Source organism: Acanthochromis polyacanthus, chromosome 9 (assembly GCF_021347895.1).
Source record: "Acanthochromis polyacanthus isolate Apoly-LR-REF ecotype Palm Island chromosome 9, KAUST_Apoly_ChrSc, whole genome shotgun sequence".
NCBI classification, from domain to species: domain Eukaryota; kingdom Metazoa; phylum Chordata; class Actinopteri; family Pomacentridae; genus Acanthochromis; species Acanthochromis polyacanthus.
In genome coordinates this window covers 3320713-3347287 of record NC_067121.1, presented here as the reverse complement: position 1 = coordinate 3347287, position 26575 = coordinate 3320713, and the positions used below count along the sequence as shown (strand labels likewise).

The window sequence follows — 26575 nt, the reverse complement described above, 5'->3', positions numbered from 1 at the left end:
CAGCACAAGTGCTCTAGTGTCACATTTTCAGTGTTTTTCTCCACTTTTTTAAAACAAATCTTCTTTGTGAATTAATAAAATCTTCTTTCTACACAGAAAAAAAGATCAAATTAGCTTTATTCATGATTAAAACCAGCAGTTTATTCACACACCAAACACTTAAAAACAAAAAAAGATGAAAAATTCAGTAAAAATAAACCCAGAACTTCAGTTAATCAGTGCTTTCCTCGTCAATAAAAACAAAAACAGTTTTAAATTGCATCAGCTTAAGATCATTTAATCATTTTAATCATTCAAAACAAATGCAATCCTACATTTCTTCACACATTTACAAAGTGGTGAGAATAAAATCTCTGTGGGAGAAGAAGGTCTGCTGATTTCTCTGCTGAGGTTCATGAAGAAGAAAAACTGCAGCAAACAAACAGATCCATACAAAAGTTCAAACATTCAGAGCACAGAGAAGCTGATATTTTCATGTTTAGAATAAAAGTCATGATGAGTTCTCTTTCACCCACACCTGAGATGTACAAGTGTCGTCTACTATTACAGAGTATAACCTTATTACTACAAAACAAGCTGAATGTCTGATATTAAGATCAAGAAGTTATGCTTATGAGCATGGAGAAAAGACAAGCAGGCTCCTAGCACATCAGCTAAGACAACGAATAGCCAATCAGTCCATCCCAGGAATTCGAAATGATCAGGGAGTAAGATGTACGGACACCTCAGAAATAAATACAAGCTTCTTAAAGTTCTATCAGGCACTCTATAGTTTGCTCTCGTCGCAGAACACATCTGACATAGAGAATTTTTTTTCAAAATATTGATATGCCTGAACTGGATCCAAATGTTGCAACTGCTTTGGACATGCCACTCTCCAACACAGAAATTGCGCTAGCTATACAAAGCATGCAATCTGGAAAATCCCCCGGTCTGGATGGCTATCCATCGGATTTTTATAAGAAATTTTCCAGCCAGCTCAGTCCTCTATTAAGGTCAGTTTTTGAACAGTCCTACACATCACATGCTCTTCCTCCAACAATGCGACAAGCCATAAACTCCCTGATACTTGAGCCTGATAAAGACCAACTTGAATGCAGTTCATATCGTCCCATCTCGCTACTAAACTCAGATACAAAAATTTTAGCTAAAGTTCTAGCCAGCTGTTTAGAGAAGACCTTACCGTCCATTATCTCGCCCGATCAAACAGGCTTTATTAAGGCTAGACATTCTTTCTTGAACATCAGGCGTCTGCTAAATATAGTTTCCAGTCACGCTACAACAGACACTTCAGAGATGATCATTTCGCTAGACGCGGAGAAAGCGTTTGATCGGGTGAAATGGGATTTTCTTTTTTATGCGCTTAAAAGATTTGGTTTTGGAATTAATTTTATAACGTGGATTAAGGTACTCTACTCCTCTCCTTTAGCTGCAGTGCGTACCAATAACAACTTATCCCCTTTTTTTGAAATCCAACGAGGCACGAGGCAGGGGTGCCCCTTGTCACCCCTCCTCTTTGCATTGGCAGTTGAGCCACTGGCTACTGCCATAAGGCACTGTGTCGATATTAAAGGTATTCATCGGGGCGGCTTGGTTCATAAAGTTTCACTTTATGCTGATCTTTTGATATTATTTGTGTCGGACCCCTTACATAGCCTCCCGAAGCTCCTGGATTTGCTTAGGGGGTTTGGGGAGATATCTGGCTATAAGGTGAGCTTCCAGAAAAGTGAGCTTATGCCTATTGGCAAGACGGCGGGCGAACCTCTGTTTACTTATCCGACCCCTTTCAAGATAAATTATGACAAAATTAAATATTTGGGTATTTGGATCACGCAAAACTGTAACGAACTATATAAAGCCAATTACTTACCCTTACTTTCTAAATTAAAGCGAGACCTTGGAAGATGGGAGTTGTTGCCTCTCTCACTGGGAGGAAGACTCAAAACCGTTAAAATGAATTTTTTTCCTAAATTTTTATATTTCTTTCAATGTATTCCGATATTCTTGACTAAATCCTTTTTTAACAACTTTAACACCCAGCTCTCATCATTTATTTGGAACATAAAACAACCTCGAATTAAGCATAATATACTGCAAAGACCTCGAGCAGCAGGTGGTCTAGCACTTCCAAATTTTTTATTTTATTATTGGGCTGCTAATATAAGGTCGTTTCTGTTTTGGACAAAAAAAGATGACACCATGCCGCCATGGGTAACCATAGAAAATTCATCGACTGGTCTGGTGTCAATGGTTTCTCTGCTCTGTGCTAAATTACCACTGGCACGGCCTATATCTAGCTTCACCCTGAATCCTCTTGTGATACATTCTCTAAAAATATGGTACCAGTTTAGACGCCACTTCACACTTACAGAACTGTCACTTGTTGCACCACCTCAAGGACATTGTATGTTTGGTCCTTCAATTGCAGATGGTGCATTTAGTGTGTGGTCAGAACGCGGCATAGTTTCAATGTATGATCTTTTTTATGACAATGTATTTAGTTCATCTGAACAACTGGTGTAGAAATTCAATATTCCTAGAGCTCATTTCTTTAGATATTTGCAACTCCGGAACTTCGTTGCCTGTAACGTTAACCTCTTCCCATCGCGTCCCTCACCCTCCTTTCTGGATGAAATTTTCAAGTGCAAACCGGATGAAAAACATGCTATAAGGTTGTTATATGCGCTGTTGCATACACAGAGGCTGGCATCTCTGGAGTCACTTAGGAATAAATGCCAGGAAGATTTAGGCGAGCAAATTTCGGATGAACATTGGGAGGGAATAATTGACCAAATCTGCTCCACCTCTATTTGTCTTAGACTCTCAGTAATCCAATTCAAAATTGTGCATCGCCTTCACTGGTCAAAAACGAGGTTATGCAAAGTTAAGGCAGATCTCGACCTGACGTGTGATCGTTGTCAGCGTGAGCCTGCAACCTTAATACACGTTTTGGACCTGTCCAAAATTGAGGAATTTTTGGAAGTCCATCTTTAACACTTTGTCAAGGGTTTGTGGTACCTCACTAGAACCGTGCCCATTTATGGCTCTCTTTGGTGTGGCTCTCAGGGATGTCGGCTTGACTGGGCCACAGACTAATGTGATAGCTTTCCGTACTCTATTGGCGAGGAGGATGATATCACAAAAATGGAAGGATGCATTGCCACCTGTTTATGGACATTGGATAAGGGAGGTCACGTACTATATTCAACTGGAAAAAATCCAATATGCTATAAAAGGGTCACTTCGGAAATTCTCTGTTGCCTGGCAGCCCTTCTTGGAGAAAGTGAAAGCAGATGAGATTGGACTATAATAGTCATGGATGTACGTTCTTACTATATGTCATGTATCATTTCTGATTCATTTACCTACCTCATGTAATTTATCATCAAGTTAATTTTATTTATTTATTTATTTTTAAAATTATTAATTTCATTTTATTATTATTATTATTTATATCTATTTATTATTCTATTTTTTTCTTAATTTTTTACTCGTTTTACTTTGTTGTCTCTGGCCGCTAAGTTTGTTGATGTTGTCGATGTTGTAAAGTGGGGTGGGGGGATGGAGGTAAAACAAAAAATTGTAAAATGCTCGTATATATGTTCATCTCTTTCTTGATATGTTAATAAAAAGACCTTGATCAAAGAAAAAAAAAGTCATGATGAGTTCAATCTCTGATTTCAACCCCTGAACTGTGACAGATGTAAGTTTATTTCAGATAATGATCTCAGCCTTGTCTCCAGTACAATAAAGCAAGATTCCAGCATGTAGCGGCTCAGTGAATGTGGTCTGGACTGTGTGGAGGAGAGTCATGGTTTCAGAGACGCTGTAGAAGGACAGAATACCTGCACTGTGATCCAGGTAGACTCCTATTCTGGAGGAATGAGGACCTGAGATGGGAGTGATGGTGTTGTTGTACACAAATGTAAAAAGATCGTATAAAGATCGTAATGCCCAGGATTTGTCATTACATCCAAACATATGATCATTTTCTGCTCTGTTGATACTCTTGTATGAGACTGCTATAGAAAATCCTCTTGCTGTCATCTCCACCTCCCAGTAACAACGTCCAGTCAGACTCTCTCTGCTCAGAACCTGAGAAAATCCACTGAATCTGTCTGGATGATCAGGATAAGACTGCTGGTGATTCGCTGCTGTTATTTTTCTGTCTCCATGAGATAAAAACAGGTTTGTGTTTGCTGTGTTTGGATCCAGAGTGATGTCACGGGAATATCTTAAGAATCCAGCTCTGGTCTTTGGTTCTAGTCCTGATCCTGGTTCTGGTTCTGGCACTAAAAAATCTGGAAGAGAGATTATCTGACAGACACTTGTCCAGGTGTCCTTCAGTCTGTCCTGCATTTCTTCCTTGAGCTCTTCCAGAAGTGTTACCACGTCCTCAAAGTGTCTCAGAGGACGGATGCTGATGCTGGATGAGTGTGTGGACTCACTGAGTGCTGACACTGAGGGGTAGTTGTGGAGAAACTGGCTGTGATCTGGTGTATCTGAGAGCTGCTTCAGCTCAGTGTCTTTCCTCTCCAGATCCCTGATCTCCTGCTCCAGCTTCTTCTGAAGCTCTCTGACTCGACTATCTTCAGTCTCCTGCTGGGATCTGATCTGCCCATGCAGCACATTGCTACTGTTCTTGATGAGACAAGCCACCGCCGCTAATATCTTCCAGCTGTCATCTAATGTTTTATCAGCAGAGACCTTGATGTCCTTCAGCTCCTGTTGAAGCAGCTTCACATCTTTCCGTCTGTCCTGGATTCTCTGCTGGATGTTCAGTCGACTCACCTCCAGCTCTTTCTGCCTCTCAGTCCTTTCTGCTGCAGCTAAGACTGTGTCGTGGCCTTTATGTTCCTCCACAGAACAGAGATAACAGATCAGCTGCTGATCAGTACGACAGAACATCTTCTTCACCTCATCATGACGAGAGCAGATGTTCTCCTGGAGGTTCTTGGAGGGCTCCACCAGCTTGTGTTTCTTCAATGGAGGTACATCATAGTGAGGCTGAAGGTGCTTCTCACAGTAAGACGCTGGACAGAACAAACAGGACTTGACAGCCTTCCTCTTCCTCCCAGTGCAGAAATCACAGGACACATCTTCAGGTCCAGCATAATGGTGGTCAGCAGGAGCAGCTTGGAGTCCAGTCTTCTTCAGCTCCTCCACTAAAGCTGCTAACATGGTGTTTTTCTCCAGGTCAGGCCTCGGTCTGAAAGTCTTCCTGCACTGAGGGCAGCTGTGGATTCCCTTCTGGTCCTCTCCATCCCAGTGGGTATTAATACATGTCATACAGTAGCTGTGTCCACAGGGAATAGTCACCGGATCCTTCAGTAGATCCAGACAGATGGAACAAGAGAAGGTTTCTCGTTCCAGCTGAACTCCTTCCTGAGCCATTTTCTTCTCTGAGCAGCAGCGACTGAGTTTCTCTCTCCTCCAACTCAAACTCGATTGATCCTGCAGTCAATGTGGCCTTTCAGCTCTTCCACTTCACTCCACGTTGGTTCCACCAATCCTCACAGTGCAGATCTAGAGGGAGGAACCAGGAAATATGTTGAAAGAAGAGGGACTGATTCATTCTAGAAGAGGACATGCTGCCTGTCACTACCCGATCCGTCCCGGAAACCTGATTTGTACTGCGCATGTGCGCAAAGTACGTCACTTCCGCTACTCCCGAAAAAAATAGAATTTTCTGTCAATTACTTAATGATTCAAGAATTATCGGGTTAAGCTAGTAGTAGGATAGCCTAGCCGCGCTAGACAACCCACTGCAACAAATTTAATTCTCTGCCAGGGTGGGTCTAGTTACCCTCCATAAGGCTCGAGGCTGGATTCTCCTAAAACTGGCCGGACCAATCACCATGAAGTGTAGAGTCAGAAGGTGGGCGTAACGAAGTGACGACAGAGGCGTGACGATTCTGACAGAAACAACCGGCGCACAATAAACAGTTATCTTTGGACTCGGCTTTGGCCACAGCCCTTAAAGATTTGAAGCTAAAATTCAACTTGAAAGATAAACAAAGGACGGCACTGAAGTGTTTCATTGAGAAGAAAGACGTATTTGGACTTATGCCGACGGGATATGGCAAATCCTTAATATACCAGTTGGCTCCGCGGCTCCGCTGGTTGGGAAGCTAATGGGACTTAGCCACACAATCCGCCGGTGCTCTCGGAACTATGTCAGCCTATTCGTTGTGTTGATTGGTTGTATACCTACCCAACTGCTGCAGAGGGATTTGATAGACAACCTTTTAGCCCGCCTCCCTCCCTGTCGAGCTTCCCTAGACCCTTGTGCCGTCAGAAACATGGGATCTAGCATGGCTAGGCTAGTAGTAGGAACCTTTAGTAGTGAAACTGGGCGCCATCCTCCTCACTCAGTAAAACGCCAACAACATGCCGGCGTATTTTCAGCAGCCAGAGAATGCTCTGAAACGAGCGAACGAGTTTCTTGTGGTTGGGAAGAATCCCAACTTGTTAGTTTCTTTTCCTCCGCTTAGTAATATGCTTAAATTCAGCGGGTCGTCTCGTCTGATCTGAGGTTCACCTGCAAACTATTGTAAAAATCAGGAACATTCTGTCTCAGAGTGATGCAGAAAAATTAGTTCATGCTTTTGTTACTTCCAGGCTTGACTATTGTAATTCCTTATTATCGGGTTGTCCAAATAGCTCTCTCAAACATCTACAGTTGATCCAAAATGCTGCTGCGAGAGTACTGACAGGAGTTAGCAAAAGAGATCATATTTCCCCTATACTGGCTTCTCTTCACTGGCTTCCTGTTAAATCCAGAATAGAATTTAAAATCCTTCTTCTGACATATAAAGCTCTTAATAACCAATCTCCATCATATCTTAAAGATCTGATAGTACCTTATTATCCTAGTAGAACTCTTCGCTCTCAAGCTGCAGGCTTACTTGTTGTTCCTAGAATTTCTAAAAGTAGAATGGGAGGCAGAGCCTTCAGTTATCAGCTCCTCTCCTGTGGAACCTGCTCCCAGTTTGGGTTCGGGAGGCAGACACCCTCTCTATTTTTAAGACCAGGCTTAAAGCGTTCCTTTTTGACAAATCTTATAGTTAGGGCTGACTGGGTGACCCACAGGGGTTTGGCTTGTGTCTTCATTGCACAGCTGACTCCCTCTTGGTCGTCCCTTCGTTCTGCCTCTAGTCATGCTGCTATAGGCCTATAGGCTGCTGGGGGACTTCTCTTGATGCACTGAGCCCTTCTCTATCTACCTTTACATTTAATATGTATACCGTTATTGCAGTACATTCACTCTGTTTCCCCCTGTGCTATTTCTCCGAGTGTCCCTGGTCCCAGAGCTGGATGCTTCAGATCTGTGGTTGATGTTCCACCAGCTGGTCCAGTCTCCATCATGTCCACTGTGGGATGCTGCTGCTGACCTTCCTCCAGCCCTCTGCTTCCAACTCCCTTTTTCCACCAGTCAACTCTGCATCGCCTTCACTATACTGTTATGCTAACTTACATACTGTTTGAATTTTACTGCTAGCTATATATGGAGTATGTTTAATGTTAGAGCCGTACATCATCAGAGTAAATTATGAGTCAGTTTTCAATGTTAGCTTATACTTTGTCTGTGTCACATATCCTGTCATACATGTATCCAAATGTGTGTTGTGTTTTCCTTGCTTTCCCACCCCTCCCTCTTCTCCCATCCCTCCCCCTTGCCCTCTTCTGTCCTTCTCAACCCCCCCGGCCAGCAGGCATATGGGTCCCCCCTATATAGAGCCGGGTTCTGCTCGAGGTTTCTTCCCTGTTAAAAGGGTGTTTTTCTTGCCACTGTCGCCTTTGGGCTTGCTCTGGGAGTCAGGCATATGGGTTCTGTAAAGCGTCTTGAGACAATTTGACTGTTATTGACGCTATATAAATAAAATTGAATTGAATTGAATTGAATCTACGGCGATCTGCTTCTGTCAAGTGAGCCGCCCGCACGCTGGGCGTTGCGCGGCTTCTGCGTAATACGGTAATGTTATCACAGGCGCTGAGGAGCCAGGCTGAGACGTCCGCTGCAAATACATGCTGTTATTCAGATTTTGACTTTTAATATCAACGATATTTCAATATCAAACAAAGATCTCTCACTGTGGCCTTGTCAGAGGTCATCCCAGCTACCACCGTGCACAATATCACCTGATTTTACTGTAAAATTTTAGAGAAAATTAATGTCAAAGTATGCTGCAATTTCAATCGTCCGGCTGGCCAACGGCAGATGGGCCCCCCATATGAGCTAGGTTCTGCTCAAGGTTTGTCCCTGTTAAAAAGGAGTTTTTCATTGCCACTGTCGTCTGAGGGCTTGCTCTGGGGGTTTCAGGCCATATCGGTTTGTAAAGCGTCTTGAAACATTTTAATTGTAATTGGTGCTATATAAATAAAACTAAATTGAACTGAATTTAATTATCAGCCATTATGCATCAACACAACTGAAATTGCAGCATACTTTGACATTAATTTTATCTAAAATTCTACAGTAAAATGAGGTGATATTGTACGTGGTGGTAGCTGGGATGACCTCTGACAAGGCCACTGTGAGAGATCTTTGTCACCACCTTAGGATTTGGAGATATTGAAAGTCATAATCTGAATAACAGGATGAATTTGCAGCTGTGGGGCTGCTCAGCGCCTGTGATAACATTACCGTATTACGCAGAATAGCCGCGCAACGCCCAGCGTGCGGGCGGCTCACTTGACCGCAGTTTAACGGAGTGCTTCCTCCGACAGAAGCAGATTGCTGCAGAGTGAGGAGGATGGCGCCCAGTTTCACTACTAAAGGTTCCTACTACTAGCTTAACCCTATAATTCTTGAATCATTAAGTAATTGACAGAAAATTGTATTTTTTTTCGGGTTAAAGGTTAAAATGCTGTAAAATGCATGGAAAAACGAGTAGCAGAAGTGACGTACTTTGCGCACATGCGCAGTACAAATCAGGTTTCCGGGATGGATCAGGTAGTGACACTGCCGTTAGCTAGCTACATTCAGCACATTTTGTTAGCTGAGTCAAGATGGCGTCGAGGCGGTAGGCTGCGTGACAGAGCTGCTCCCGAACTTTACCAAAAAAAAGGCATCTTTCATTCCAACTGAAGACCCGCAGTCATGTCAAATAACCCCTTGACCAAACGCAAAGGTGAAAATCGACCGCCAGAGTCCCCCACTAACTCTCCAAACTCCAAAAAAGGTAAAATGGAGTGGGATATGGCAGATAGCATAGTGGCTACGCTAAAGCTAGCAATTGAAGAGCAAGGAGCTACTATCAGAAAAGCCATTGACGAGCTGAGAAAGTCTGTCGAGTTTCTATCTGCAAAGTACAAGACATGAAGAGTACAGTTAAGAAAACCGAAGTAAGAGTTAATAAAGCAGAAGAAAAGATCCAAATGCTTGAAAATCAGTAGCAGAATTGGTGCGCTACAAGCGGAGATGGAATCTACGTCTTCGCGGGCTCCCAGAGAGAGATGGAGAAGATGTGAGGAGCGCGGTGATAGACATTTGTAAAAACATTGCCCCGGGATACAAGGAGAAATTTGTGGAGGTGATTGACTCGGTGCACAGGCTTGGCAGACCGAACCCGTCCAGAGTCCAGGCGAGAGACATTATCATACAGTTCTCCATGAGGCACTTTCGCGACGCCATTTGGAAGATGTCAAAGAACCACGACTACTTGAAACAGCGAAACCTGCGTTTCAAAGAAGACCTGACGCCGGCGGACCGCGAAAAACGAATTCGCCTGTGGCCACTCATTCAAAAAGCCCGGGAGGAGAAGGAAATGGCATTTTTCGTCAGGGGTAAAGCTTTCATTGACAACAAGGAAATGTTCTGACTTTGATATCCAAGTTTGACATTGACTGTTCTGTTTCTGATATCAAAGTCTAATTTAACTATTCTGATGCTGATGACCAAGTTTCATCGGGTTAAGCTCTGCCTTCTTGTGTTACTCTTTTAAAGTTAAGGAAGGTTATTGACTGTTATTGCTGTTTATTGAACATTTCAGTTTTACAGTTTGTTTCTATTAATGCTCGAGGCTTGAGAGACATTACAAAACGTAAGGCTTTTTTTCTGTATATTTAAAAACTTTGATGCGAACTTCAGTTTGATCCAGGAATCCCACTCATCTGATGAAGATCATAACTTCTGGAAATCCCATGGGGAGAGGACATTTGGATGTCACATGGTAACCACCACTCAGCAGGAACTCTCACTTTGAAACACAAGTTTGATGGAAAGGTAATTTTTACACAGATAGACTTAAATGGACATTACACTTTACTGGTTTTCTCTCATCATAACCAGATATTTCTTTTGGGCAATGTGTATGGTTTTACAAGTGCTAGGGAAAACAAAGACCTATTTCAAGAACTAAACACAAAAACTGAAGGCATTATAGAAAGGTTCCCAAATGTGAAGTTGGTATTGGGAGGTGATTTCAACTGTACGTGTGATGATGAAATTGACAGGTATCTCAAACAAAAGGTAAATGACTATTTGAATGACTTTATGATTGAAAGAGGTCTGGTGGATATATGGAGAATTAACAATCCAAATAGCAGGGAATACACCTGGAAAAATAGAGCTGGCACGTTGCAATCTAGAATAGACTTCTGGCTAATTTCTGAATGTTTCACCAATTTGAATTGCAAATCTGAAATTATTCCAACTCCATTGACAGATCACAAAACTATTTTGTTAACTTTACAAGTATCACAAAAAATTAACCAAGAAGGTGTCCATCTTACTGGAAACTCAACAACTCTCTTTTGTGCAATGAATCACTAGGTGAAATAGTAAAGAAAAAAATATCTGAATATTTTAAATTAGCAGAGAATGAAGGCCAATTTCAAAAATACTGGGAGTTATTAAAATATGAATTAAGAAAATTATTTATGGAAATGGGCAAGACTCAAAAAAGAAAAGAAAAAAGAGGAAATTGATCTGATTTCCAATCTAATCTCCCTTTCGTCTATTCTTCCAGAAAATCTATCTGATGCCCAACAAGCTCAGCTGTTAACACTTCAACTAAATTTAGATAAACTTTATATCAATAAAGCTAAAGGAGCTTTTATATGCTCCAAGGCAAAATGGTTAGAAGAAGGTGAACAAAATTCAAGCTATTTTTTCAAGCTAGAAAAACAACAACAATCCAAAAATAGTGTTCACAGACTCTCCATTGATAGTGTTATTGTAGATAATCCCAGAGATACTTCAACTTTTTGTGTGGAGTTTTTTTTTAAAAAGTTTACAAATCCAATCTCTCATTGGTGCAGATGGAAGAATTTTTTGAACACATAAATAATGTAAAAACTATAGGTGAACCTAATCGAATTATCTGTGATTCTCCAATTACACTCAATGAGATCTCAGATGCTATACCGAAGCTTAAATTGAACAAGTCCCCTGGTACAGATGGGTTAACCTCAGAATTTTACAGAATGTTTTCAACACAGCTTGATCCGTTTTTGTTTCATGTTATTTCAGAAAGTATTAATAAGGAACAGCTCCCACCTTCATTATGTCAAGGCCTGATTACCTTAATTCCAAAACCACAAAAAGATACTCTCATATTAGATAACTGGTGCCCTATTACTCTTCTTAACAATGACTACAAATTTTGGCGCTTTGTCTTGCAACTAAATTTAAAAAAGTACTCCATGATGTAATCGAGGAATCTCAGAATGGTTTTATGACTGGTAGATACATAATTGATAAGATTAGTACTTGACTTATTAGATTACTCAGATTTTATTTCAGAAAGTAGTTTTATTTTATTTTTACATTTCCAAAAAGCATTTGATTCAGTGGAGCATGATTTTCTTTTCAAAACATTAGATCTTTTTGAGTTTGGCGAACACTTTAAGAAATCAGTTCGTACTTTATACAGTGCTGCCAACAGCTCGATCAAATTACCACATGGAACCACTAGTCGATTCACTGTTGAGAGTGGTATACGCCAAGGGTGTCCGTTAAGTGCCTTTTTGTTCCTATTACCAATGCAAATTTTAGCTTACTATATTAAAAATAGCTGTTTAGAAGGTATTACTATTGCTGGCAGAGTCAGCTTGCTGATGACACCACACTCTTTCTAAAAGATGCTACTCAAATAGACAGTGCCATTAAATTGTTAGATACTTTCTCATTAGCCTCCGGCCTCAAACTCAATATTTCTAAATGTGAATTATTTCCTATTAAATACTGCAGTGATCTAGAAATATCAGGGATCCCAGTTAAACAAAAAGTGAAATATCTGGGAGTCATAAGAACAAAAGATGAAAACAAAAGACAAAATGAAAATTTTAATCCCCGTGTCCAATTAATACAAAAAAAAGTTAAATATGTGGACCCAGAGAGACTTATCAATTTCTGGTAGAGTATTACTTTCCAAAGCAGAAGGACTCAAGTCTGGTTTATGTTAGCTCTGCACTTGATGTTTCAAATGACACAAATACGCAAGTAGATCAACTGTTATTCAATTTTATTTGGAAGAAAAAGTCGCATCTTATCAAAAAAGCGTGATGATTAATAAATTGTCCGCTGGTGGATTTAATGCTATAGATTTTAATACCCTACATTCTTCTTTCAAAATTAAATGGATAAAAAGGTATTTGCAAAAACCAAACTCTTTATGGAACTTTATCTCTACACATGTATTTGAGGCAATAGGCGGTTTAAACTTTTTACTAAATTGCAACTATAAAACTGAAAAACTTCCAGTCAAACTGTCTAATTTTCACAAACAGTTATTACTATCTTGGTCTCTAGTTCATAAGCACAATTCTCCCCTCACAAATATTGTATTTGGAACAATCAGAACTTATGCTTGAAACACAAATCACTTTTCTTACAGAAATGATTGACAATGATATCATATATGTGCATCAGTTATTTAACAGAGAAGGATGTACTTACTCTTATGTAGATTTTCTCTATGAATATAATTTCCCGGTATCACTGAGAGAATTTGCAATTGTTTTCGATGCTATTCCGTCTGGTGTTAAAATGCTGATGTCAACATATAGACACAATCCAAATGTTGAGGTATCCCAAGAATTGTTTATTGATAGTTCGGAACACTTTTTAAGTGAAAAAACAAACAACAAATGTATTAGAGATGTCATCATAAGGGATTTTATTTGCAAACCAGCCTCTGTTTTTGTATGGAACAATATAATTACTGATATTGATTGGAATTCTGTATGGTTACTTCCAAGAAAATTTTTTGTAACTAACAAGATACGCGAGGTTTGCTTGAAAATTCTTCATAGATGTTATCCTGTAAACAGTGTAATTTCCAAATATCGCTTAAATGTTGATCCCCTATGTTCATTTTGTCATGGTAATAAAGAATCAATTATCCATCTTTTTTGGGAGTGTGCTTATACTCTAATCTTTTAGAAGGATATTAATTTGTTTGTGAATAGAAGACTGAGTGTAGAAGTTATCTCAGAGAAGAGAGATATTATATTTGGTATGTTTGGTAAAAATCTTCCCATGAACAAAATTTTCATTATAAATCTGATTGTGATGTTTGCTAAATTTCATATTCACACATGTAAGTATTCCAACCAAATTCCTAAGCTCATTGTTTTTGAATCACTGTTGTCCTCTTACTTGAACTCGTTGAAGTACTGTACAAATGCTAAAGCTGTGAAGACCAGAACTGTGTGTACAGAATTTAAATTGTAAAAAACATACATGATTATCTTGTTTGTAATTATTTGTGGTACTGAACTTTGTAAAGCCTTGAGCCTCGAGCTATATGTTCTTTATAAATATATGCATATCTTTCAATAAAAAAAACAAAACAAAACATTTTGTTAGCTGCTAGCTAGCTTCATTCGGTACATTATATTAGCCGTTAGCTAGCTCCGTTCGATACATTATATTAGCCGATAGCTAGCTCCGTTCAGTACATTTTATTAGCCGTTAGCTAGCTCCGTTCGGTACATTTTATTAGCCGTTAGCTAGCTCCGTTCGGTACATTTTATTAGCCGTTAGCTAGCTTCGTTCGATACATTTTATTAGCCGTTAGCTAGCTTCGTTCGGTACATTTTATTAGCCGTTAGCTATCTCCATTCGGTACATTTTGTTAGCTGTTAACTAGCTTCGTTCGGTACATTGTGTTGTCCAGCTCCGTTAAATTAAATCCAGCCGCACTAACATTCTTGTTTGTCTGAGTTTCTTTGTAGACATATAATTACTGGATATGTTGTACCCTTAGAAAGGGACCAGGAAGGAGAATGATAGAAAACAGCTCTCTGTCCTCTGGCTGGTCTGTATCAGAGGAATTTCTTTACAAAACACAGACAAAATCTATTGTTTTAAACAAATGCGATAAAGAACTACACCAGTATTCTCAAATGAATGCATTCGGTCTTAATACGTGCTGTCTAACTTATATCTTAAACTCTTTCTAAACTATTAAACGTATTTTCTTTACAAGTTTGTATCTTAAACTGACTGTTTATCAAAAAATGTATACGAACTCGTTTAAACACCAGCAGCAGCTGAGCAGTCAGACTCTAAACCATGAGGTCTCCACTAACCAGCTGAGTGACCCACAGACTTACTGGAAACTCTTCACAGAAGAACAACAACAAAACACAAACTTCCATGCAAACTGAGACAGTAGAGATGTCACAACATGTTTTGTAGTTCACACCGCTGTGTTATTACCTGAAAAAGAGGACTTCCGAGGGAAGAACGGTGAGAAAACACAGCTGGCTGATTGCGCTCTTCTGTTTTGAATAAAGGATAAACTTCCTCCTGGAGCCCCAAGGCATCACTAGCAGATCGATGCACAGTTCAGCTCGAGAGGCAGCGGCTGTTGTGTGAGACATTACCAGTGGATCGGTGCTAAATCAAACCATGTATGAATGGATCTGGATCGCTGTTTACTGTCTGCCACAGATACACCAAGATATTAAAGTAAACACTAATGTCAGGTTTCCATTAAACATATCAAGATGTCCTCATTATTCCGAGTCTTTCTGCACATTTAAGACACACATGGACCAAAACCACACACAGCCTGAACCATCTAGACCTCATAGATGTGTCTGAATATCCAGGTTGAGGAATACATATTTGAATCTTCACATTTTTCAAGTCTTTGTGCTCATTTAAAGTCACATATTAGGGATGGAGAAACGACTGGTTGCACTTTCTGTACTCAGCACAAGTGCTCTAGTGTCACATTTTCAGTGTTTTTCTCCACTTTTTAAAAACAAATCTTCTTTGTGAATTAATAAAATCTTCTTTCTACACAGAAAAAAAAAGATCCAATTAGCTTTATTCATGATTAAAACCAGCAGTTTATTCACACACCAAACACTTAAAAACAAAAAAAGATGAAAAATTCAGTAAAAATAAACCCAGAACTTCAGTTAATCAGTGATTTCCTCGTCAATAACAAACAGAATAACAGGTTTAAATTGCATCAGCTGTAGATCATTTAATCATTTTAATCATTCAAAACAAATGCAATCCTACATTTCTTCACACATTTACAAAGTGGTGAGAATAAAATCTCTGTGGAAGAAGAAGGTCTGCTGATTTCTCTGCTGAGGTTCATGAAGAAGAAAAACTGCAGCAAACAAACAGATCCATACAAAAGTTCAAACATTCAGAGCACAGAGAAGCTGATATTTTCATGTTTAGAATAAAAGTCATGATGAGCTCAATCTCTGATTTCAACCCCTGAACTGTGACAGATGTAAGTTTATTTCAGTTTCAGGATCTCAGCAGTGTCTCCATTAAAAAAAAGCCAGATTCCAGCATGTAGCGGCTCAGTGAATGTGGTCTGGACTGTGTGGAGGAGAGTCATGGTTTCAGAGACGCTGAAGAAGGACAGAATACCTGCATTGTGATCCAGATAAACTCCTATTCTGGAGGACCAAGGACCTGAGACAGGAGTTTGGATGCCATCATGCATGAACTCAAAACTGTTGTTACAAGAGTCTAATGACCAGGAATCATCAAACATCCCAAATGCACTTTCATCTCCTGATCTGCTGACAGTCTTGTATGCGACTGCTACATGACCTGTCCCTGTCATCTCCACCTCCCAGTAACAACGTCCAGTCAGACTCTCTCTGCTCAGAACCTGACGGTAAAAACTGAATCTGTCTGGATGATCAGGATAATACTGATGTTGATTCACTGCTGTTACTTTTCTGTCTCCATCAGATAAAACCAGCCATACGAATGCTGTGTCTGGATCCAGAGTGATGTCACATGAATATCTTAAGAATTCAACTCTGGTCTTTGGTTCTGGTTCTGGTTCTGGCACTAAAACACCTGGCTGAGTGACTGTCAGTGAGATGTTTGTCCAGGTGTCCTTCAGAACGTCCTCTACTTTACCTCTGAGCTCTGACACAGCTGCTGTCACGTCTTCAAAGTGTCTCAGAGGACGGATGCTGATGCTGGATGAGTGTGTGGACTCACTGAGTGCTGACACTGAGGGGTAGTTGTGGAGAAACTGGCTGTGATCTGGTGTATCTGAGAGCTGCTTCAGCTCAGCGTCTTTCCTCTCCAGATCCCTGATCTCCTGCTCCAGCTTCTCCTGAAGCTCTTTGACTCGACTCTCTTCAATCACCTGCTGGGATCTGATCTGCTGCTCCACCTCAGAGCTTCTGTTCTGGATCAGATGGATCAGCTCTCTGAACATCTCCTCACTGTCCTCCACTGTTTTATCAGCAGAGACCTTGATGTCCTTCAGCTCCTGTTGAAGCAGCTTCACATCTTTCTGTCTGTCCTGGATTCTCTGCTGGATGTTCAGTCGACTCACCTCCAGCTCTTTCTGCCTCTCAGTCCTTTCTGCTGCAGCTGAGACTGTGTCGTGGCCTTTATGTTGGTCCACAGAGCAGAGATAACAGATAGACTGCTGATCAGTACGACAGAACATCTTCTTCACCTCATCATGACGAGAGCAGATGTTCTCCTGGAGGTTCTTGGAGGGCTCCACCAGCTGGTGTTTCTTCATTGGAGGTACATCATAGTGAGGCTGAAGGTGTTTCTCACAGAAAGAGGCCAAACAAACCAAACAGGACTTGACAGCCTTCCTCTTCCTCCCAGTGCAGAAATCACAGGCCACATCTTCAGGTCCAGCATAATGGTGATCAGCAGGAGCAGCTTGGAGTCCAGTCTTCTTCAGCTCCTCCACTAAAGCTGCTAACATGATGTTTTTCTCCAGGTCAGGCCTCGGTCTGAAAGTCTTCCTGCACTGAGGACAGCTGTGGATTCCCTTCTGGTCCTCTCCATCCCAGTGGGTATTAATACACGTCATACAGTAGCTGTGTCCACAGGGAATAGTCACCGGATCCTTCAGTAGATCCAGACAGATGGAACAAGAGAAGGTTTCTTGGTCCAGCTGAACTCCTTCCTGAGCCATTTTCTCCTCTGAGCAGCAGCGACTGAGTTTCTCTCTCCTCCAACTCAAATTCGATTGATCCTGCAGTCAATGTGGCCTTTCAGCTCTTCCACTTCACTCCACGTTGGTTCCACCAATCCTCACAGTGCAGATCTAGAGGGAGGAACCAGGAAATATGTTGAAGGAAGAGGGACTGATTCATTCTGGAAGAAGACATGCTGTGTCCGATCTTTATATACAATACCAACATATTCTAATCATAAACTGTCACAAATATCTACACTTTATATGGCATTATTGATGTAAAATGGCCAAATATCTACTGTAGAACCGGTTCACAGTAAGTTGCTGAAGATCTGCAATGCATCAAAATTCACTGGGAGGATAAATTTACAGTAGATGTTTTTCCTACGAATTACAAGACAGTAAATTTAGATTGTTTTTCTGTCTAAGTTTTGAATTTCTATCAACTAGCTGCTGTTAACCCTGAACATTAACAGAGACACTTTATTTAGATTGCACCTTAGTGAGCTTAGCTTCACTTTTTATTTATCTATTTTACCTTTATTTAACCAGATAACAATGTTTGAGAACCAGGTCTCATTTACAAAAATGACCATACTTCTGTAAACTCCCTGCTAATATAATGTTGATAGATATATTCTGTGGTGATGACTGGTTGATAACCTTAAAATTTTAGTTTAGGATCAAAGTTACAGGATAACCTTCAAATTCTTGTCCATTGGTGTTAGCCGTTAGCTCGCTCCATTCAGTACATTTTATTAGCTATATCCGCTCGGTACCGTTTATCAGCCGTTAGCTAGCTTCGTTCGGTACATTTTATTAGCCGTTAGCTAACTCCGTTCGGTACATTTTATTAGCCGTTAGCTAGCTTCGTTCAGTACATTTTATGAGCTATATCCGCTCGGTACCGTTTATCAGCCGTTAGCTTGCTTCGTTCGGTACATTTTATTAGCCGTTAGCTAACTCCGTTCGGTACATTTTATTAGCCGTTAGCTAGCCATGTTCGGTCCATTTTATTAGCCGTTAGATAGCTTCGTTCGGTACATTGAGTTGTCCAGCTCCGTCAAATCCAGCCGCACGAACATTCTTGTTTGAGTTTCTTTGTAGACATATAATTACTGGATATGTTGTACCCTTAGAAAGGGACCAGGAAGGAGAATGATAGAAAACAGCTCTCTGTCCTCTGACTGGTCTGTATCAGAGGAATTTCTTTACAAAACACAGAGAAAATCTATTGTGTTAAACAAGTGCGATAAAGAACTACACCAGTATTCTCAAATGAATGCATTCGGTCTTAATACGTGCTGTCTAACTTATATCTTAAACTCTTTCTAAACTATTAAACGTATTTTCTTTACAAGTTTGTATCTTAAACTGACTGTTTCTCACAAAATGTATACGAACTCGTTTAAACACCAGCAGCAGCTGAGCAGTCAGACTCTAAACCAGGGGTGTCAAACTCAGTTCCTGGAGGGCCACTATCCTGCATGTTTTAGATGTTTCCCTTTTCAACACACCTGAGTCAAATGATCAGCTTATCATCAAGCTCAGCAGAAGCCTGATAACGAGCCTGATCATTTGAATCAGGTGTGTTGGAAGAGGGAAGCATCTAAAACATGCAGGATAGTGGCCCTCCAGGAACGGATCTTGACACCCCTGCTCTAAACCATGAGGTCTCCACTAACCAGCTGAGTGACCCACAGACTTACTGGAAACTCTTCACAGAAGAACAACAACAAAACACAAACTTTCATGCAAACTGAGACAGTAGAGATGTCACAACATGTTTTGTAGTTTACACAGCTGTGTTATTACCTGAAAAAGAGGATTTCCGAGGGAAGAACGGTGAGAAAACACAGCTGGCTGATTGCGCTCTTCTGTTTTGAATAAAGGATAAACTTCCTCCTGGAGCCCCAAGGCATCACTAGCAGATCGATGCACAGTTCAGCTCGAGAGGCAGCTGTTGTTGTGTGAGACATTACCAGTGGATCGGTGCTAAATCAAACCATGTATGAATGGATCTGGATCGCTGTTTACTGTCTGCCACAGATACACCAAGATATTAAAGTAAACACTAATGTCAGGTTTCCATTAAATATATCAAGATGTCCTCATTATTCCGAGTCTTTCTGCACATTTAAGACACACATGGACCAAAACCACACACAGCCTGAACCATCTAGACCTCATAGATGTGTCTGAATATCCAGGTTGAGGAATACATATTTGAATCTTCACATTTTTCACATCTTTGTGCTCATTTAAAGTCACATATTAGGGATGGAGAAACGACTGGTTGCACTTTCTGTACTCAGCACAAGTGCTCTAGTGTCACATTTTCAGTGTTTTTCTCCACTTTTTTAAAACAAATCTTCTTTGTGAATTAATAAAATCTTCTTTATACACAGAAAAAAAGATCAAATTAGCTTTATTCATGATTAAAACCAGCAGTTTATTCACACACCAAACACCTAAAAACAAAAAAGATGAAAATTCAGTAAAAATAAACCCAGAACTTCAGTTAATCAGTGATTTCCTCGTCAATAACAAACAGAATAACAGGTTTAAATTGCATCAGCTGTAGATCATTTAATCATTTTAATCATTCAAAACAAATGCAATCCTACATTTCTTCACACATTTACAAAGTGGTGAGAATAAAATCTCTGTGGGAGAAGAAGGTCTGCTGATTTCTCTGCTGAGGTTCATGAAGAAGAAAAACTGCAGCAAACAAACAGATCCATACAAAAGTTCAAACATTCAGAGCACAGAGAAGCTGATATTTTCATGTTTAGAATAAAAGTCACGATGAGCTCAATCTCTGATTTCAACCCCTGAACTGTGACAGATGTAAGTTTATTTCAGTTTCAGGATCTCAGCAGATTTTTCCACCCAGATTCCAGCATGTAGCGGCTCAGTGAATGTGGTCTGGACTCTGTGGAGGAGAGTCATGGTTTCAGAGACGCTGTAGAAGGACAGAATACCTGCACTGTGATCCAGATAAACTCCTATTCTGGAGGACTGAGGACCTGAGACAGGAGTTTTAGTGTTGTTGAACCAAAATCCATCGCTGTTTGGGTTACAATTTAATGCCCAGGATTTGTCATTACGTCCAAAATTATACTTCTTCCCTTTCCCTGCTCTGCTGATGCTCTTGTATGCGACTGCTACATGACCTCCTGTCATCTCCACCTCCCAGAAACAACGTCCAGTCAGACTCTCTCTGCTCAAAACCTGCAAATAAAAACTGAATCTGTCTGGATGATCAGGATAAGACTGATGTTTTTTCACTGCTGTTACTTTTCTGTCTCCATCAGATAAAACCAGCTTTGTGTTTGGATCCAGAGTGATGTCACGTGAATATCTTAAGAATCCAACTCTGGTCTTTGGTTCTGGTTTTGGCACTAAAAAATCTGGAAGAGAGATTATCTGACAGACGCTTGTCCAGGTGTCCTTCAGTCTGTCCTGCATTTCTTCCTTGAGCTCTTCCAGAAGTGTTACCAAGTGCTCGAAGTGTCTGCGAGGACGGATGCTGATGCTGGATGAGTGTGTGGACTCACTGAGTGCTGACACTGAGGGGTAGTTGTGGAGAAACTGGCTGTGATCTGGTGTATCTGAGAGCTGCTTCAGCTCAGCGTCTTTCCTCTCCAGATCCCTGATCTCCTGCTCCAGCTTCTCCTGAAGCTCTCTGACTCGACTATCTTCAGTCTCCTGCTGGGATCTAATCTGCCCATGCAGCACATTGCTACTGTTCTTGATGAGACAAGCCACCGCCGCTAATATCTTCCAACTGTCATCTAATGTTTTTAACTGCAGAGACACTGATGTCCTTCAGCTCCTGTTGAAGCAGCTTCACATCTTTCTGTCTGTCCTGGATTCTCTGCTGGATGTTCAGTCGACTCACCTCCAGCTCTTTCTGCCTCTCAGTCCTTTCTGCTGCAGCTGAGACTGTGTCGTGGCCTTTATGTTCCTCCACAGAGCAGAGATAACAGATAGACTGCTGATCAGTACGACAGAACATCTTCTTCACCTCATCATGACGAGAGCAGATGTTCTCCTGGAGGTTCTTGGAGGGCTCCACCAGCTGGTGTTTCTTCAATGGAGGTACATCATAGTGAGGCTGAAGGTGATTCTCACAGTAAGACGCTGGACAGAACAAACAGGACTTGACAGCCTTCCTCTTCCTCCCAGTGCAGAAATCACAGGACACATCTTCAGGTCCAGCATAGTGGTGGTCAGCAGGAGCAGCTTGGAGTCCAGTCTTCTTCAGCTCCTCCACTAAAGCTGCTAACATGGTGTTTTTCTCCAGATCAGGCCTCGGTCTGAAAGTCTTCCTGCACTGAGGACAGCTGTGGATTCCCTCCTGGTCCTCTCCATCCCAGTGGGTATTAATACATGTCATACAGTAGCTGTGTCCACAGGGAATAGTCACCGGATCCTTCAGTAGATCCAGACAGATGGAACAAGAGAAGGTTTCTTGGTCCAGCTGAACTCCTTCCTGAGCCATTTTCTCCTCTGAGCAGCAGCGACTGAGTTTCTCTCTCCTCCAACTCAAACTCAATTGATCCTGCAGTCAATGTGGCCTTTCAGTTCTTCCACTTCACTCCACGTTGGTTCCACCAATCCTCACAGTGCAGATCTAGAGGGAGGAACCAGGAAATATGTTGAAGGAAGAGGGACTGATTCATTCTGGAAGAGGACATGCTGCCGTTAGCTCACTCCATTCAGCACGTTTTGTTAGCTGCTAGCTAGCTTCATTTGGTACATTTTATTAGCCGTTAGCTAGCTCCGTTCGATACATTGTGTTAGCTGCAAGCTAACTCCATTCGGTTCATTATATTAGCTGCTAGCTCGCTTCGTTCAGTACATTTTGTTAGCTGTTAGCTAGCTCCGTTCGGTACATTGTGTTATCCAGCTCCGTTAAATTAAATCCAGCCGCACTAACATTCTTGTTTGTCTGAGTTTCTTTGTAGACATATAATTACTGGATATGTTGTACCCTTAGAAAGGGACCAGGAAGGGGAATGATAGAAAACAGCTCTCTGTCCTCTGACTGGTCTGTATCAGAGGAATTACTTTACAAAACACAGACAAAATCTACCGTTTTCAACAAATGCATTAAAGAACTACACCAGTATTCTCAAATGAATGCATTCGGTCTTAATACGTGCTGTCTAACTTATATCTTAAACTATTTCTAAACGATTAAACGTATTTTCTTTACAAGTTTGTATCTTAAACTGACTATTTATCACAAAATGTATACGAACTCGTTTAAACACCAGCAGCAGCTGAGCAGTCAGACTCTAAACCATGAGGTCTCCACTAACCAGCTGAGTGACCCACAGACTTACTGGAAACTCTTCACAGAAGAACAACAACAAAACACAAACTTTCATGCAAACTGAGACATTAGAGATGTCACAACATGTTTTGTAGTTTACACAGCTGTGTTATTACATGAAAAAGAGGACTTCCGAGGGAAGAACGGTGAGAAAACACAGCTGGCTGATTGCGCTCTTCTGTTTTGAATAAAGGATAAACTTCCTCCTGGAGCCCCAAGGCATCACTAGCAGATCGATGCACAGTTCAGCTCGAGAGGCAGCGGCTGTTGTGTGAGACATTACCAGTGGATCGGTGCTAAATCAAACCATGTATGAATGGATCTGGATCGCTGTTTACTGTCTGCCACAGATACACCAAGATATTAAAGTAAACACTAATGTCAGGTTTCCATTAAACATATCAAGATGTCCTCATTATTCCGAGTCTTTCTGCACATTTAAGACACACATGGACCAAAACCACACACAGCCTGAACCATCTAGACCTCATAGACATGTCTGAATATCCAGGTTGAGGAATACATATTTAAATGCTCACATTTTTCATGTCTTTGTGCTCATTTAAAGTCACATATTAGGGATGGAGAAACGACTGGTTGCACTTTCTGTACTCGGCACAAGAGCTCTAGTGTCACATTTTCTTTTTTCTTTTTTTTTACTTCAATGTGTTTTTATTTTTAAAGAAGAAAAATAGATTTATAAAAAATTACAAACATAAATAATAAGCTTACATAATTAATCCCCCACCCCTGTCCAAAAAAAACAATAAAGTAAAAAAAAAAAATCACCATCCTATTGCTCTTGTTTATGTTCACAGATAAAGTAAGACTATTCTATATTTGTAGAGGTTACAATTACATCTTATGGTCACTTATGGAAGTTTGTCAATAATTACTAATACAAACACATCAGCTATCTATATTTACATTATCACAATAGGTTGAGTCTGTCCTTCCTAAATAGTGTATAAATGGGCCCCATATGTCATAGAACATTTGTTGTTTATTTCTAAGAGTGTATGTAATTTTTTCTAAAGATAAAGTTGTTATTAATTCATTGAACCATTCATCTGTATTCGGTCCAAAAGTATCCTTCCAATGTCTCATAATAAGTCTTTTTGCCAACACGATACCCAATTCCACAAAAATCCTTTCTTTCTGGTTCAAATTAATATTTTCTGGTATTTTTCCAAGAATAAACAATTTTGGATCCTCAGGTATTACAATTGCTAATATGTCTTGAATTGAAATCAAAATACCGTTCACGAAAGTTTCTATTTTTGGGCATTGTGATAGGCAATGAAGAAGTGAACCCTTTGTCCCACATTTCACACATGAATCAGAAATATCCTTATTATATTTATTAAGTTTAATGGGTGTGATGTAAGTTCTCATAATCCACTTATATTGTAACATTCTAAGATTAGTATTTATTGTAAATGACTGTGATCTGGCACACATCTTTCTCCAGTCATCCATAGGAATGATCTCTTGTAAGTCTCTTATCCATGTTTAGTCTTTTAATAGAAGATTCTGGAGACTTATTTAATAATATTTGATAAAATTTTGATGTTAAACCTTTTTTTAAACAATTACTCATCATTTTTTCTACTGATGAAGTTTCAGGAATAGTTAGTGAATGGTTTTGTTGGGACCTTATAAAATTTCTTATTTGCAAATATTTTTTTAAAAAATGGTTACGAGGGAGGTCATATCCTCTAACAATATCTTCAAACAGTAGTAATTTTCCAGTTTTCACATCATATAAATGATATATTTTTTCCAACCCTTTCAGAGCCCCCGCCTTAAAACCTGGATCTGCCCTGCCTGGTGAAAACCTCTCATTTCCCCAGACTGGGCTGAATATTGATAGAGGATTGATATCCCCACAATGTTTTCTCACTTGGTGCCAGATCTCAATCATGTTCCTGACAATAGGGTGTTTTGTCTTTCGTTTTAACTTATTTCTTTCATCAGAGTACAGGTACATTGGGAAGGACAGACTCAACGGCTGTTCTTCCATATTTCTCCATAAAGGGGCTTTGTCATTTGAAAAATAAAACATTAATGACCTAAGTTGTACAGCCCAGTAATACCATAATAAATTTGGACAAAGAGACTCCTCTGTCATATGGTAAATACAACAGTGACAGCCGTAACCTTGATCTTTTATTATTCCATAAGTATCGGATGAATTGTTTATTAAGGTTAATCAAAAACCTTTCCGGTGGAGGTAATGATATGTTCTGAAACAAATACAACAATTTTGGAATGATGTTCATTTTTAAGGAGTTAATTTTGCCAATTATTGACATCGGAATGGGTGTCCATCTGTCGAGGGATTTTGTAATTTCTTGCTGTACTGTTTTATAGTTGACATCAACAATTTCCTCAATTGAAGGCATGATGATAATCCCCAAATATGTAAAAGAACTAACAACCTTAAATTGAAGAGCTATGTCAGGCGGGTGCTTGCCCTCTTCTGGGTTTAGAAACAAGATTGAACTCTTAGAGGTATTAATTTTATATCCCGAGTATCTGCCAAAGGATGAGATTACATCTAACAGAGCGGGGATAGACGTTTGCACATTTTTAAGAAACACAATGACATCATCTGCATATAAAGCTAAACGATATTCTAACTGGCCCACCGTTATTCCAGAGATGTCATTGTGTGTTTTTATATAAATTGCTAAAGGTTCAATTACCATTAAAAAGAGCAATGGTGACAGTGGATCGCCTTGTCTACAACCCCTTTTAAGTTTTATAGTTTTCGAAAGATTATAGTTAGTTGATATTTCAGCATATGGTTCGGTTTTAAGCAGTTTTATCCAATTACAAAAAGTTTTCCCTAAACCAAAACGCTTTAAAACTTTGAATAAAAAAACCCATTCCACTCTGTCAAAGGCCTTTTCTGCATCCCATGACAGTAGTACAGTATCAGGTGCCCCTTTTTCATAAAATAAAAATATTTAAGGGTTCTTGAACATTATGCCATCCCTGTCTACCTTCCACAAATCCATTCTGTTCTATACCTATAATAACTGACATTACTTTTTCAAGTCTTGTAGCGAAGATTTTGCTCAAAATTTTTAAGTCTGCATTTAGGAGACTTATTGGTCTGTAACTTTCGCACTTGTTTTGGGTTCACTTTCTCGCAGCCTGACAGACAGGTAGGCACACTGCGAGAGAACACTCAAACCGAAAGAAAATGCCGAAACGCAAATGTCATTTCACTGATGAAATGCGAAAAAAGTACCCCTGTTTTCGTCCGGGTCGTGTCAAATGGGAGGCAGAATGTACAGTCTGCAAAGCTGGAACTTATGTCTCTGTAGCTAATAAGAAAAGGAAAAAGAAGGAAAAAAGGACTGTTGACTTGAGGCATTATTTCTATATTTTTTTCATTTGAATGGTAGAGAATGGTAGAATGGTACTCTACCTCACTTTTCCTAACTAAGGTGTAAGTGTCAGACTTAAGAGAGATGATTATTTCTTATTTTGTTAAACATCTGAATACATGTGTTCCTACACAACTTGAGTCAATAACTATTAAAGATGAGAGCATGCCATATTTGTATGTGACTGATTATATTGTTTAGGAGAATTGCTTTAATTTAATAAATATATTATTTATAAAGCAACTGTTTGTGTTTTGGGCTATTTTTCTGTATATCCAGGTAAAGTGTTCTTTTCTGGGGAATTCAGAATATCTGTTTAACTGAGTTTGAAGCACAGAAAGCCACGGAACCCACGGAAAACCCCTAAAAATGGGGGGGGGATTGAAAATTTTTCGCACGCGAGCTGAAAGTGTGTCCTCTTTTCAGAAAAACAGAATATGGTC

The 26575-nt window shown here is 40.0% G+C and overlaps 5 protein-coding genes and 1 long non-coding RNA gene across 13 annotated transcripts in view; 1 reads left to right on the top strand and 5 right to left on the bottom strand.

Moving 5' to 3' along the window:
- The window catches only part of LOC127535536 (E3 ubiquitin/ISG15 ligase TRIM25-like), a 36054-nt gene extending 12840 nt beyond the window's left edge, over positions 1-23214 (bottom strand). The window contains exon 1 of the mRNA XM_051953831.1: positions 22893-23214. The gene's annotated coding sequence lies outside the window, so the exon portion shown is untranslated. The remainder of the gene's footprint in view (positions 1-22892) is intronic.
- Positions 100-19309, bottom strand: LOC127535535 (tripartite motif-containing protein 16-like). Of its 8 annotated transcripts, none has more exons than XM_051953823.1 (2): positions 19206-19309; positions 100-5526 (listed from the first exon to the last, which is right to left on the bottom strand). In XM_051953823.1, exon 2 carries the CDS (start codon positions 5392-5394, stop codon positions 3715-3717), a length of 1680 nt encoding a protein of 559 aa, XP_051809783.1. In that variant the 5' UTR covers positions 5395-5526; positions 19206-19309; the 3' UTR covers positions 100-3714. The 8 variants fall into 8 exon arrangements, with proteins under 8 accessions (XP_051809783.1, XP_051809789.1, XP_051809786.1 ...); XM_051953829.1 differs by lacking the exon at positions 19206-19309 and adding an exon at positions 18510-18839; XM_051953826.1 differs by lacking the exon at positions 19206-19309 and adding an exon at positions 18524-18839.
- Positions 5239-17521, top strand: LOC127535594 (uncharacterized). Its single transcript, XR_007944469.1, has 2 exons — positions 5239-5359; positions 17353-17521. It is a non-coding gene; the product is annotated as an uncharacterized LOC127535594 (long non-coding RNA).
- On the bottom strand, positions 15270-19310 carry LOC110971619 (tripartite motif-containing protein 16-like). Its single transcript, XM_051953830.1, has 2 exons — positions 19206-19310; positions 15270-17519 (listed from the first exon to the last, which is right to left on the bottom strand). The coding sequence occupies exon 2, from the start codon at positions 17385-17387 to the stop codon at positions 15717-15719; it is 1671 nt and encodes a 556-aa protein (XP_051809790.1). The 5' UTR covers positions 17388-17519; positions 19206-19310; the 3' UTR covers positions 15270-15716.
- LOC127535561 (tripartite motif-containing protein 16-like protein) lies at positions 19954-21204 on the bottom strand. Its single transcript, XM_051953905.1, has one exon. It carries the CDS (start codon positions 20859-20861, stop codon positions 20247-20249), a length of 615 nt encoding a protein of 204 aa, XP_051809865.1. The 5' UTR covers positions 20862-21204; the 3' UTR covers positions 19954-20246.
- Positions 21224-22962, bottom strand: LOC127535486 (E3 ubiquitin/ISG15 ligase TRIM25-like; the record flags this gene model as incomplete). Its single annotated transcript, XM_051953644.1, is given in 3 exon segments — positions 21224-21244; positions 21247-22029; positions 22851-22962. Coding segments are annotated over 2 exon segments (672 nt in total), but the record flags the coding sequence as incomplete, so codon positions are not given.
- Positions 23215-26575: the final 3361 nt, after the last annotated feature.

Bases quoted from the DNA above. Each gene is read 5' to 3' on its own strand.
- LOC127535535 (XM_051953823.1), bottom strand. From the start codon at position 5,394: ATGGCTCAGGAAGGAGTTCAGCTGGAACGAGAAACCTTCTCTTGTTCC.
- LOC110971619 (XM_051953830.1), bottom strand. From the start codon at position 17,387: ATGGCTCAGGAAGGAGTTCAGCTGGACCAAGAAACCTTCTCTTGTTCC.
- LOC127535561 (XM_051953905.1), bottom strand. From the start codon at position 20,861: ATGCAGGACAGACTGAAGGACACCTGGACAAGCGTCTGTCAGATAATC.